The sequence below is a fragment of the Melanostigma gelatinosum genome (genome assembly GCF_949748355.1).
Source record: "Melanostigma gelatinosum genome assembly, chromosome: 18".
NCBI lineage: Eukaryota > Metazoa > Chordata > Actinopteri > Perciformes > Zoarcidae > Melanostigma > Melanostigma gelatinosum.
In genome coordinates, this window is record NC_136651.1 from 8,812,593 (window position 1) to 8,827,115 (window position 14,523).

General features: G+C 42.2%; 1 protein-coding gene across 1 annotated transcript; it reads left to right on the forward strand.

Moving 5' to 3' along the window:
- Nucleotides 1-494: 494 nt before the first annotated feature.
- LOC306792302 (thrombospondin-4-B-like) lies at nucleotides 495-6,581 on the forward strand (the record flags this gene model as incomplete). Its single annotated transcript, XM_079289375.1, has 11 exons — nucleotides 495-506; nucleotides 576-735; nucleotides 2,007-2,125; nucleotides 2,259-2,311; nucleotides 2,433-2,626; nucleotides 3,713-3,891; nucleotides 4,561-4,609; nucleotides 4,696-4,892; nucleotides 5,035-5,207; nucleotides 5,371-5,510; nucleotides 5,784-6,581. The coding sequence occupies 11 exons, from the start codon at nucleotides 495-497 to the stop codon at nucleotides 5,840-5,842; spliced, it is 1,335 nt and encodes a 444-aa protein (XP_079145501.1). The 3' UTR covers nucleotides 5,843-6,581.
- Between the last annotated feature and the right edge of the window lie 7,942 nt (nucleotides 6,582-14,523).

The following is a 14,523-nucleotide window of genomic DNA, read 5'->3' on the forward strand; positions in this document are numbered from 1 at the left end:
GATTAACCGCGGTTCAACTACACTGATTTCAATACAAAAAGTTATTCACTGAATGAGCGCCAACTGTACAGTTTGAAATAGTTTTGATGATTATATTGATGATTGATTTGATGGTAATGTAAGTTTAAGACGATGGTTTTACCTGCATCTGTGCACAGTATATTGTATTCAAATGATTTCATCAATAAAAAGTAAAAGGTTTGTGTATTTCACTGGTTCATACAGTTGTACATAGCACACTTTGTTCGTCAGGATTAAATCCATCAGTGACTGGAGTGTGACTCAATAGTTCTTTGTCTTGTTTGCTCTCTTTGCTGCCATTACTGGAATAAAATTGTCATCTTGTCTGACACAAACTCGTAAAAAGGATAAAAAAGGTCCTGAGATGAAGCAATCTACACATTCTTTGGAGTCACAAACCAACAACATCCTTATCTCGATCTATAGTTCCTTCCAGTTGATATATATATTGTTGTATTAATCCGTACGAAAACATGCATGCACATGCAAGCTTGTCCACTGAAAACAAATACACGTGATGTGAACGGGGCCTTTGTGTTCTCCGTCTGTCTCAGGACAACTGCAGGTTGAAGGCCAACGTGGACCAGAGGAACAGCGATAAGGACAGCCACGGCGACGCCTGTGATAACTGTCGCACGGTGGAGAACCCGGACCAGAAGGACACCGACAGCGACGGCAAAGGGGACGCCTGCGATGATGATATGGATGGAGACGGTATGGAGATAAATAAAATAGCACCGATGCTCGTGCTTATATAACCAGCACTGAAGGCACTCTCCGTTTAATTAAACGTATTATTCTGTTCCTTCCTTCACATTTACACCCTGCTCTTACATTAAATAATGCAGATTTTACAGTACAAATCTCTCTTAATCATGTTGTAAAAAAAATACAGTTGTATGGATGTTTTTATAAGCCAGCTGAGGCATAACAAACAGCACTGCAAAAAAAAAGAAAAGTTAAGGCCAAAAGCAGTCTGACCCCTGAGCGAAAACAAGCTTTGATCATTCACCAGCATGATTACACCTCAGAAAACCCCATGGCAGAGAAGATGGTTTCTCCTCTATTGCTGCTGCTTGACCTTTATGCATTCGTGGGGCTGCTGCTGCCTCCCTGCGATGAATAAGAAATAGCATCTGAACACAAACTGCCGTTCACCTTCACAGCAAATACAACAGTGCAACCTAGTGGTGGAATTACAAGTACCACGCCATATAATTATTCAGTCGATATAGTTCAAACAGTAGTATGGATGTAATGTCTACATTTTTCATATGCATTCAAAAATCAAATATAAATTCACTGATTGACTTCACTAAGTGTGAGAGAGTTACTTTAATGCATTACTTTGATTTTAGAGATCAAACCTCAATTCAAACAGATGAAGATAATATCTCATTATGTATCCATGTAATCATTCTTCCATATTGGCAACATCCATATCTGTTAATATTTCCACTGGGCAGTAGCTTGGTTTCTTTTATGATAGGGCTGCAGCCAACGATTCCAATCTGCCGATAATTCTCTCTATAAAACGAGGGGTTTGTAAAATGACAAAGAATAGTGGAAAATGTCTTAAAGCCCAAGTTGAAATCTTCAAAAAGCTTGTTTTGTCTGACCAATGGTCCAAAAGCCGGAGTAAAATCAATTTACTGACACATATGATTCCCCAATTCCTAAAATGAGTAAACTGGAACTAAATATTTTTGGGCATTTTTGGATTTATTATCAGAATTGTTGCAGGTAAATATTCTGTCAATCGACTTATTGTCACAGAATCATAGAAATTCACTGATATCTTTTGTGAGAGTTCAGAAAAAGGGACAATGAGAAGAGTATTTATTCTACTACAGTACAATATTATCTGTACTTGCCACCTCCGAATATGTCATCCATGACAATACTATATATTTCCCTGCTGAGACGGAGTCAGACTGACTGCTAAATAACACGAACCATCTCCTCCTGTTGACTGGCGAGCATAGGCCTGAAGAACTTTCTGGACAATTGCCAGCTTGTCCAAAACAGAGACCAGCTGGACCGGGACGGAGACGGAGTGGGAGACGCCTGCGACAGCTGCCCCGACATCCCCAACCCAAACCAGGTCAGTCAGAACCAGATGGAGGGATGGACGGACGGATAGCTGTGGTGGAAAGTAACTGAGTACACTTTGTTACTAGAGTCCCTCAAGTGTAAAAGAAATGGTGTTTTTCGTGAACTCTCTGCTCTTGTTTCAGTCTGATATTGACCACGACCTGGTTGGAGACTCCTGTGACACAAACCAAGACAGGTAACGATATTCTCCCAGTCTTCATGTTGTGTTCTTGCAGATATCTGAACTGCTGTTTCATACTACTGCTAGTACTACAGCCTTTTTTCACATCATGCGATCGTGTCACTTTCCCTTGTAGTGATGGCGACGGTCACCAGGACACCAAGGATAATTGCCCATTCGTAATAAATAGCTCCCAGCTGGACAGTGACAAAGACGGGCTGGGTGACGAGTGTGACGATGACGACGACAACGACGGGATCCCTGACACTCTGCCACCGGGACCAGACAACTGCCGGCTGGCACCAAATCCTGACCAGATCGACGACAACGGTGAGCGATGGTCTAAAAGACATCGCACCTCCTCATATACCACGCAGTCAAATCAGTTTACAGTAATAATCACATATGATTGTTGATATATTTGGCTGAAAACCAGCCTGGTGATCAGATAAATGTTCATAATTTCATCTCCACATTCTCCCCGAACTGCTCCCTGACTTTCCTTTGAAAGCAATTTTGGTCCCCAGTTGCACACCAACGCAGATCAAACAAAAGCAACTGTGAGCACATTGAGTGGCATTTTTGGTCACTCATTGGGACATTTTCTGTGTAAAACATGCCCCCTGGAGTGTCAATTCAAATCAAGTCAAGACAGCTTTTTTTGGCAGTCAGGGAGTCAAGAGATGTAAGTTGGAGCTGACAGTTGGGAAAATAACAAAACACAAAAAGTGTATTTACTGAGTCCAAATGTTTTACAAGATGCACACTAGACATTCAGGCATTTGCCCGATTGAGCATCAATTCAATCGTTGACACAGAATGAAGCTTTTATGCCAAGAACCGCCAAGTCGGACCTTCTTGACGTCGTAGCAGCTGTTGCACTTCCACAGTGATAAAAGTGCATCAACACATTTCCTTCCATTTAATAATCCATATCAGAACTGCACACTACAAGACACGAACACCACAGAGTAGACTACAGCGTGGCACTTTTTTAACCACGGCAGACACAGCAGCTCTAATGCTGAACCCACACAGCAGGGTGCAGACTAGAGAGATACAATCCATCTATATTAAACCAATGCAACATACAGCCTTGCTCTTTTGCTTGAAATGTGAATAGCCCCTTAAGAAAGGACATTTGGGGATGTTTTATATTCAGCTCTGTCGGCCTTTTTGACATTTTTGCTTAAGCCAGTCTGAAATCTCCTCATTGTGACAACGCAGGAAACACGCTGGTTTAAAAAGGATTTAAAAGGAGCTCGTTACTTTGAATAAATGACGCAACACAATCTTTGCCAGTGTGTGTAATCAAAAACTGTTAACAAGTCTCTGCACCTCTGACCTATTGGAACAATGACTCACGGTCTTTCTTACTTTAATTTAAGTCTAAATCTCCTCTCTGTTGTCCCTCAGATGATGGAGTTGGAGACATGTGCGAGTCTGACTTTGACCAGGACAAAGTGATTGACAGGATCGACAACTGCCCTGAGAATGCTGAGGTCACCTTGACTGACTTCAGGGCCTATCAGACGGTGGTGCTGGACCCTGAGGGCGACGCCCAGATCGACCCCAACTGGGTTGTTCTGAACCAGGTGAGATTACTAAAAGCTGAAAATTCCCTCTCCATGTACAAGTTGAAGCAGCTATGGTCGATATTTTTATCTAAACAACAGAACCAATAACAATAAGAAATGTGAATCGTGATGCGTGAAATCGTACCACGACGACAGAAAATACACAAGACAATATACAACAGTGCCTCGTTTAACCGTGTTGTTGATTCTCGATTTTTTAACTGTGAGGTGCCATACCATATTTAATGATGCTTTCCAGCACAGCGTTGTCCAACGTTGACGTGATCTCAGTTCAGTCTGAGTCTGCAGAGAAAGCCTCTGAGCCAGCCTAGCACACGGATAATCAACGTGGACACTCTCAATTTAATTTATTGTCCATTTGTATTCCCGAGTACTTATAGGAGCACACCTGCTCAATTGCACTGTCACCAATGATTACAGGGCCATGAGCTGCAGCTCTCAAATATGATTTCCTCTGTCTTTTGGTATTACCGTTAAAAATGAGGTGGTGGCTGTCACACCAGTCTTTAAAAGTGGCAATCTCCAGCAGCAGACTTAATATAGCCGTATCATCTGACAATCTGATGGAATTATTTGGCTGTCTGCTTCTGCATTAATTCGTGTACAGTGTAGCAGATGAAGGCATCAGGGTGCAAAATGTCTTATTCACAACTCTTTCTCACACAGGGAATGGAAATTATCCAGACCATGAATAGTGACCCAGGACTTGCTGTTGGTAAGAAGTATTTCCTCTGCGTTGAATATCAGTGAATAAAATGCACAATGTCTGAACATCAGTAATATACTGATTTCTGTTGCCAGGTTACACTGCTTTCAGTGGAGTGGACTTCGAAGGAACATTTCACGTAAATACAGTGACCGACGACGACTACGCCGGCTTCATCTTTGGCTACCAGGACTCGTCCTCCTTCTACGTGGTGATGTGGAAGCAGACTGAACAGACCTACTGGCAGGCAACACCCTTCAGAGCTGTGGCTGAGCCCGGCATCCAACTTAAGGTGAAAGCACAAGTCATCAACTCCCCCAGGCAGCAGATTCGTGCTCATCCTATTTTTAATCCCTCGACATATTTTCCACATTTCTTCCTCTCTCTCTCTCTCTCCCCCTTACTTCTCTCTGTTATCTGTCGCTGTTCATCAGGCTGTGAAGTCTAAATCGGGTCCCGGGGAGCACTTGAGAAACTCTCTGTGGCACACGGGAGACACCAACGACCAGGTGCGTCTGCTGTGGAAGGACCCCAGGAATGTGGGCTGGAAGGACAAGGTGTCCTACCGTTGGTACCTGCAGCATCGCCCACAGGTTGGATACATCAGGTATACGACCAACCGTGTTCCGGACAATCTTCATATTGATTACACGAAAAAACCCGTAATTGTTGCTCCATCTAACTCTCAGCAAGCAAGTGAATAAGCATATTTCCCCAAAGTGGTGAGAGTGGAACGTCGATTATTTGTTTTAATTGTGTGTTTTGTTTAGGGCGCGGTTCTATGAAGGAACTGAGCTGGTGGCCGACTCTGGCGTGACAATTGACACGACCATGAGAGGAGGACGACTCGGCGTGTTCTGTTTCTCTCAGGAAAACATCATCTGGTCCAATTTGAAATACCGCTGCAATGGTGAGGGAGGAACACTGAATCACAAATCCACATATTCTATTATTTTTATATATTTTGAATTACCCTGATTGCATGCTATGCAGCGATTGTCTTGAGGTTTGTTTCCAATACATATCTTCTTACGGTCTTTCATTGCTTGCGTCTGGAAAGTGATTTTAGATTGAGATCTGATGTTGTTGTTGCAGACTACAGCTGTGAATAGAATTGGTTTGGCCTCGTTTTGGCTTTAGAGTCTGAGCTCATCTCATGATACCCGACTTCTCTCTTCCACAGACACCATCCCAGAGGATTTCCAGGAGTTCAGCACTCAGCACGGCGCCGACTCACTCTGAAGTCGAGAGAGAAACATGACGCCAGATCTCTGAAGACTGCTTGTGTGTGAATGTGTGAATGTGTGAGTGTGTGTCTGTCCGTCTGTGTATTGACGTGTACAGTTTCAGTGCATATATGATCACAATCTCCGTACTGTATGTGCATATTATCATGTCTCTTTCTGTTACCCGAATGTGTTTTTACTGTTTGATTAACTCTTAATGAATCCAGCTGAGCTCATTATGCTGAAGGTTATAAGTTATAATGATTTTTACTGAAAATGATGCTATGTGATATGACATAAATACACCGAAAACATGTAACATCAAATTACAAAATGCAAAATATGGTCAATAATGGACAGTTTCCATATATTTTCAAAATAAAGGGAACATTATTATAATTTTTAAACGGTATTTTCCACACGAGAGATTTTAGCATATGTGTAGCATGATAAAATTGTTCAAACAACTGGAAGGAAAGTTACCGCTTCGGATCAGCCTCATACTGATGTTACATTTTGATCATAAACTGGTTTTATTTGTTTATCAGAGCGGTATTTCTACTACGTTTGTAAAGAGGACACCAAGTCTTGTATGACTCAAATGTCAGACTGTGCCTTGCCTCACTTACTGTAGAAGATTAACTTAAAGCTCAGTTTAGCCATGTTTTCTCTTTCCATCATTTGGTCCTTGACATCTTGATCATTTCATATCTATGTAGTCACAATCCTGGTCAAAGTAAAAGGGCTTTAAAGTACATCGGTGTTGAACAGGCTCATTCTTATTTTTCCTTTAAAATGTTGACATGTTTTGATGATTAGATATGTTAAAGACAACACATACTGCGCATGCATACAACAAATGAACTAATTGAATGCATGAAAATAACCTCTATACTTCCCCAGAGGATTGGCACGTTCTCGGTTGAAACTCTAGAAACAAAGGCCACGGTTTAGCTTGAGCAGGAAATACTTTCCTAATAAGAACATTCTTATCCCCGATTAGCTGCGCTGATGAATTGAGAGACTTTGGTCTTTGCTCCCGGGAGGAGGTCCTCCGGAAAAGATACAATTAACAACGCTCATTGAGTCCACGCTCAGATTTGGTACTGTCTTTAGCTTGATCCAGTAGACTAATTGAGTTTTTATTTTCTAGTTCGTGTTGGTTTTCTAGAGGGGGCCGGGGACACGCTCACCTGGAAGAAAATGTTGTACATTTTAAAGTTAAATGCATCAGTCTGGTGCACTCTGAGACCAACATCAACAACATGAACATAATTCATGCTGAAAGTAACGCAGTTTAAACTGACAAATGCAGGAAGGACAGCTGGCAAGAAATCACTAACTGTCATTCTGTAAATGAACCGATTTATAATATCACTGCTTCATCTATAACGCGATAGATCTGACTATAATAACACGTGTATTCACGTTCATGTTTTACTTTGATGTATTCTTATTAATTCAGCTGAGACCCCAGCGATGTGAAACTGACTTTTGGGCAAATAAATAAAAATATATATAAATATAATTCTAAGCAGTAAGGAAGTTTCCTTCCATAACTTAAAATCACCCACACCAAACATTAAAGTAGCCGGAGACTGTGAGACACGACTCAAGAAGCCGACACGTCAGTGAATGTGTGATGAGAGAATATTTACACATTTCTTTTCTATTTACTCCCAAGTCTGTTTCGCACCACTAAGGCTACAGCTGAAAGAACAAGGCTAAAATATCGTCATACACGCCATGAAAACACATCTGCAACACATTAATTTACCATAATACACACATGTACTTATAGTCAGATCTATCTTATACTTGGAAATGCCATTACATGTGAGGAGAACTGAGTTAGCACTATCACACTGGATTAGAATTCAGGGTGGACTTAACGGAAATATAGCATCGACTGTCCTGTGCAATGGTTGGGAGTACTCGACATTCTCTGGTAAAAGCTTTGGATGGGACATCTTGGCAGGACATTTGGAATTATGACAATAAGGGTAGAAATTACAACAAAATTCAGACATCAGTCAGAGTGAGAAGTGATGGAAGTAAAAGTAGAAAAGAAGATGTTACTTTCAGATTAAGGTTCGGACATACAGGACTCAATGACACATTATACACATCATGAAAAAGACAGAGTGGGATAAATGTGAGATATGCAACTGTAAAGAAACTGTAGAACATGTGCTGATAGAGTGGAGGAAGAGAAAGACTGAGGAACAGAGTGGTAGATACAGGAAGGGAGTGGAGCATCAAAGGACTGTTAGAGACAGGGGACAAACAAGTTCAGCTTAAAAGGGCTTTATTTAATGTTTTGAATGGAACGGGTTAAAAAGCCAGAATATGACTGCAATATGGAGTTTATTTCTAATTGTTTCATTATATTTATAAATAACATTATGATTGTGTTTAAATGATAACTGTCATAAAGTCATGATGTTACACACTCCGGTCCAGTAGGTGGCGCCTTACACATTGGTTTGGAGTCCGCCATTATAGTGAAAGAAGAAGAAGGAGAAGAAGAAGAAGAAGAAGAAGAAGAAGACGGAGGAGAGGAAGAAGAAGAGGACTAATCTCCTGGTAGCCGATAAAGATATTGAAGTTAGCTTAGCATGCTACCTGGAAACAGACGGACGAGGACGGAAGTGACCAACACAGCGCAAGTCAGAGTAAACGGTGACAAGGAGTTGACGGAGTTCGTCTGGAGGAAACCTTTCTGTGGTTGAGTGAAAATGTCTAAAGTAGAAATGTTGAGATCTTTAGTCAGCCAGCGACTAACTGCGGCTGAAGAAGATATATTAGGTATGTTTGAAAGAACGATAGCAGAGTACGAGGAGGAAATCTCTCGTTCAAAAGAGGCGAATAAGCGACAACGGGAACTTCTGGACGCGGTTCACAACCCGGAAGTCCGGATACAAAGAGCACGTGGGTTCACTTTATTTCTTCTCTCAAACACTGTTCATGCTCCGGCTGATAACTTTTAATGTAGTTTGGAGTGAGACTCTGTTGCAATTCGTCGTTTTATTCTTCTCCTGATTTGATACCTGCAAACGTGTCGCTTTTCGGCGAAATAAGCCGTTTTGAATCAAAATATATCATCCACGTGAGTGTAGAGCCGTAGAGTTTTAAAAAGAATGTTGGGGGGGGTTCAACTGGCCAGCCAGCGTTTCTCAGATTTGAGTGAGACAAAGAGAAAATGTGATGTCGTGATCTTCGCAATAAAACATATTTGATGCGACGTGTCGAGTCTTGGCCAATCAGCGTTAAGATGTCTACACTGTCTTCATTTCGATGGTTCTCGCTACTATAGAAATATGCTTGCGGTATTTACAGGCATTAAACTTATAAGTATTGTGAGGAATTTAAGTTTTAAAGCGCTCCTAGCAATGGATATGATGTTACAATCTGTTTACTTGTAGAAGGTTTAAACTAAAGGGAGAGTTACTGAATTTTGTTGTGCACTGTGAGAGAAACCAGAGAATTTATGACACCGCCATTAAGTCAGAGAGGGGGGATGTTGCTGAAGAGTTTCTGAGTACAGCCTTAAAGAAGGGGGGTGAATTGGTCAAGGAAGTGGCCGAATGAAGTCCGAAGGGTTCAGCCAATCACTGAGCTGATCGATGGGCTAAGGAATGTGTAATATGAGACATTTCAGAGACTTTGGAGGGACAAAGAAACTGAATCCCCGGAGATAATCAGACCTCATCTGGACCATGAGGCGGACACACCAGTCTGTCGTGTGGTGCGGATGGGGCCTCTATTTCATGAAGTATTACTACTGATAATGTAATTCAGTTTGTAACTGCATTTTCTTTTGTTAGTATATTAAATTCCTTTTGATTTGAACTTCACCCAGCTGATTCTGCCCTGCTTAATGATGGAAGAAAGGGAGGGGGGCTGCCTCTTCTCCTCTGCATGCTTCTTCATCTCTGGAGCAAGGAGGGGGGCTTTTACCTTTTGTTTGAGAAATTTAGAACATAACGTGTGTGTGCGCTCATTTGCAATAGTGTTGCGTGTGTCATAGAGCAAAGGTTTGAATCTCCAGGTGAGGCGCTCACGCGCTCGCCGTACAAAGAGGGAGCTCTGACACGCAGGTGGTTCAGCTTAAAACTTGTAACTAGTTGTGTTGTGAATCGGGTTAGTCGGTGGGATATTGTGTAGCAACCTGCAGGAACAGCACCTTCCCCATCCCTGAGACTCCAGGACTCCCACACACAATGTGGCCCAACCCTGGCTTGTGTGTGGGTTTAGATAATGCGTCCCTGTGCAGGACAAGTTCAAATAAAGTATAAAGATACAGGGCTCACAAAACACTGAGGAGAGATGCGTATACAGAGCCCTGACTCTGTCTGTTGCTAGGGCTACTTAATCAATTCTTGTGTTTTGTGAAACCATAGATCTATGTTTTTGATGCTTGACTGAATAAATAATAAATTGTTAATACTTGTAGATCGTCTACCGTCCCCGTCCCCCCCCCCCCTTCGGGTGCTTGGCACCTCTTTCACCTCTTATGAGTTTGCAGGTATGCTGATTTCTTCTCTCAGCTTCTAGATGACAGGAAATATTTCAACTTAAATTACAAGTTTGTTCTTTGATAACACCACATGGATTTGGCAGCTTAAAATGGTTCACATGTTCATGTCACATAAGTTAATTACATTATTGTATTATCTGGTTCTAGTGATACTCTGGAAGTGTATGTCCAGGAGACTATTTGCTCAATTCTAAAATGTCTTTGTAACCCCTCTGTGTGTGTTTACTGTTTTCCTGCAGACGTCCAGCAGCTGTTGTTGGTTAAAGAAGAGGTTCCCTCTGAGCAGCAGGAGTGGAGCTCCAGTCTGGACCAGGAGGACCCAGAGCCCCCACACATTAAAGAAGAACAGGAGGAACTCTGCACCAGTCAGGAAGGAGAGCAGCTTCAAGGTCTGGAGGAGGCCGATGTCAAGTTCTCATTCACTCCTGTGAAGAGTGAAGATGAAGAAGAGGAAGCTCAGTCCTCACAGCTTCATCAAAGACAAACTAAACAGATGGGAACAGAAGCTGATGGAGAGGACTGTGGAGGACCAGAACCAGACAGGAACTTGGATCCAGATAGACATCCAGAACCAGATACTGATGAGAAGACTGGAGACTCTTCTGACACTGATGAGGGTGGTGATGGGAAGAAGACCAGAGAACCTCAGTCAGGTTTAAACTATGTGAAACCTGATGAAGTCCGTGTCACTGATTCACGATGTAGCGCTGGTGAAAAACATTTTAGATGCTCTGAGTGTGAGAAAACATTTGGCAATAGTCAAAATCTAAAGAGACACATGAGAACCCACACAGGAGAAAAACCTTTCAGCTGCTCAGTCTGTAAGAAATCTTTTAACAGGCGTTCACATTTACAGACACACATGAGAACCCACACAGGAGAAAAACCTTTCAGCTGCTCAGTCTGTAAGAAATCTTTTAACGAGCGTTCAGCTTTACAGATACACATGAGAACCCACACAGGAGAAAAGCCTTTCAGCTGCTCAGTCTGTAAGAAATCTTTTAACGAGCGTTCAACTTTACAGATACACATGAGAACCCACACAGGAGAAAAACCTTTCAGCTGCTCAGTCTGTAAGAAATCTTTTAACAGGCGTTCAACTTTACAGGGACACATGAGAACCCACACAGGAGAAAAGCCTTTCAGCTGCTCAGTCTGTAAGAAATCTTTTAACCATCGTTCACATTTACAGAGCCACATGAGAACCCACACAGGAGAAAAGCCTTTCAGCTGCTCAGTCTGTAAGAAATCTTTTAACATGCGTTCAACTTTACAGACACACATGAGAACCCACACAGGAGAAAAGCCTTTCAGCTGCTCAGTCTGTAAGAAATCTTTTAACAGGCGTTCAACTTTACAGGGACACATGAGAACCCACACAGGAGAAAAGCCTTTCAGCTGCTCAGTCTGTAAGAAATCTTTTAACCATCGTTCACATTTACAGAGCCACATGAGAACCCACACAGGAGAAAAGCCTTTCAGCTGCTCAATCTGTAAGAAATCTTTTAACCAGCGTTCACATTTACAGAGCCACATGAGAACCCACACAGGAGAAAAACCTTTCAGCTGCTCAGTCTGTAAGAAATCTTTTAACAGGCGTTCAACTTTACAGACACACATGAGAACCCACACAGGAAACAATCCCCTTTAGCTGTTGTGGTTGCAGTAAAGTTTCCGTTTGTGATAAAAGCTTTCAGCACGAGTCACCTCTGAAGTGACACATGATTAACCGCGGTTCAACTACACTGATTTCAATACAAAAAGTTATTCACTGAATGAGCGCCAACTGTACAGTTTGAAATAGTTTTGATGATTGATTTGATGGTAATGTAAGTTTAAGACGATGGTTTTACCTGCATCTGTGCACAGTATATTGTATTCAAATGATTTCATCAATAAAAAGTAAAAGGTTTGTGTATTTCACTGGTTCATACAGTTGTACATAGCACACTTTGTTCATCAGGATTAAATCCATCAGTGACTGGAGTGTGACTCAATAGTTCTTTGTCTTGTTTGCACTCTTTGCTGCCATTACTGGAATAAAATTGTCATCTTGTCTGACACAAACTCGTAAAAAGGATGAAAACGGTCCTGAGATAAAGCAATCTACACATTCCTTGGAGTCACAAACCAACAACAGCCTTATCTAGATCTATAATTCCTTCCAGTTGATCAACAGGCCGACACATTCCTGAATGTGTTCACCACTTTTCGATACTTTTTTAGATTGCCGGTGGCTTTTCTTGATCGTACCATCATCTTATCCTAATCGTTGTGCTCCCCAGGCCTCTTGTTCATGTGTATGAGTACTTTTACCAGCTCAACTTTAGGTAACCATGAAACAGGCCCCACCTTTGACTTTATCACACAGCTCCAACACAATATATCAGGATTGGTGCGGCAGCAAAGGGGTTGGACCTGATCACACCCGGCCCTCATACATTGTGTTACATAATGCTGTTTGGAAAATACTAAATGCTAAAAATAGTGCGGAATGAAAGAAATCTATGGAGATTAAAACAATAAATAAAATGTCAGTGAATCAAAATACATCAAGCTAACTGATGCAGATCAATCAAAGAAAAACAACTCGCTTTTGTACGAGGGAAAAGACAATAGCTCAATCATAGAGTTGGACATATGTCTTTAATGGTAAATACACACGTTTTATGTCACTCTCACACGGAGCCATCTAAAAAATACATATTACAGGGAGGAACTGAGACAGAGCTCCAGTATTTATCCCACTATGACTACGTCCTCCTCAGTGAACTCATAGAAGGGAACCTCCAGCTTTAGAGGAGCAGGTCCCTTTCTTATCCTTCCTGAAGCATCGTAGTGGGAGCCATGGCACGGACAGTAGTAGCCTCCGAAGTCTCCGGCGTTGGCGATGGGCACACAACCCAGATGGGTGCACACACCGAGGACGATGATCCAGCGCGGGTTAATCACTCTATCCTTGTCATGCTGTGTGTGTTTGTGTGTGCAATCATAATTCCACATGTTTGAAACCGTTTTCCCCTATAGGCGGTGCTGTCGGAGGCCTTCTGGGCTGCTGGCTGACCAGTGGACAGTTCAAACCGCTGCCTCAGATCATAATGGAGCTCAGTCCTCAGCAGCAGCAGAAGCTTTATGGTAGTCTTCTGGCCGTGCTGGGAGACATTCAGTGGACAGATTTGGCTCAGCTAACTGCTCTAGTGATGGGCAACGCCACCCTGAAGCAGCAGCTGACGGCGACCCTTCTCGGGTACATCTCCAAGGAGCTCCAGGCGCAGGTGCACTACGTGGATTAGTGTCTGTGGAAGAACTGGGATACTCTCACTCAGGGGCCCACATGCTCAGAAGGTCTTTTGAAAAGAATGTGAACTGTTTGTATGATGCTGGAGAGACTCTTTATCAAATATGAAATCACATATTGTAAATTTGCACAGACGCCATCACAGTCTTGGTTACAGGTTACTGTGAAAACAGCTGTATACCTGGATTCATTTATTATTGGAAGTGTAAATTTAGAAATTGGCGAAAGCTTCGGTTCGCTGACCAATGACGGTCTGAAAAGACTGAATCCCGGGCCACACTGTTGATTTATGCGAAGTAGCAAGCTAAAGTTTGGATCACGTATATAGCAACTGTTGAAGTACGAAGTAACGTGAAGAAGTACAGTAAAATACTGCACAAGATATCGCCATTTCGTCCTGGGACCTGGTTCGTACAAGGCGTACACTGTAAACAATAAGATCAATAGATCTTTCCAGACGTGGTCTGTGTGCGATTATTTGTGGAATCACGGCAGTGTGTGGTCGATTGAGTGCTGGGTAATGTCTCAGGGAGACAGAGGTCCAAATTCAGAGAGTGCACAATATATCGCTATTTCCCCAAGGGACCAAGTTCGTACGAAGGCATACACTGGAAAACGCAGATCGGCAGAGATCTCATCCAGATGTGGTTTGTGTTTGAGTAATTCGTAGAACTCGGCAGTGTATGGTTGATTGCGTGCAACATAATGTCTCAGGGAGACATAGACTCAAATTGTAATTGTAAAACTGTGGCAACATAATGTCTCAGGGAGACATAGACTCAAAATTGTAATTGTAAAACTGTGGCAGTGTAGGGTTGATTGTGTGCAGTGTAATGTCTCAGAGAGACATCGATTTAGA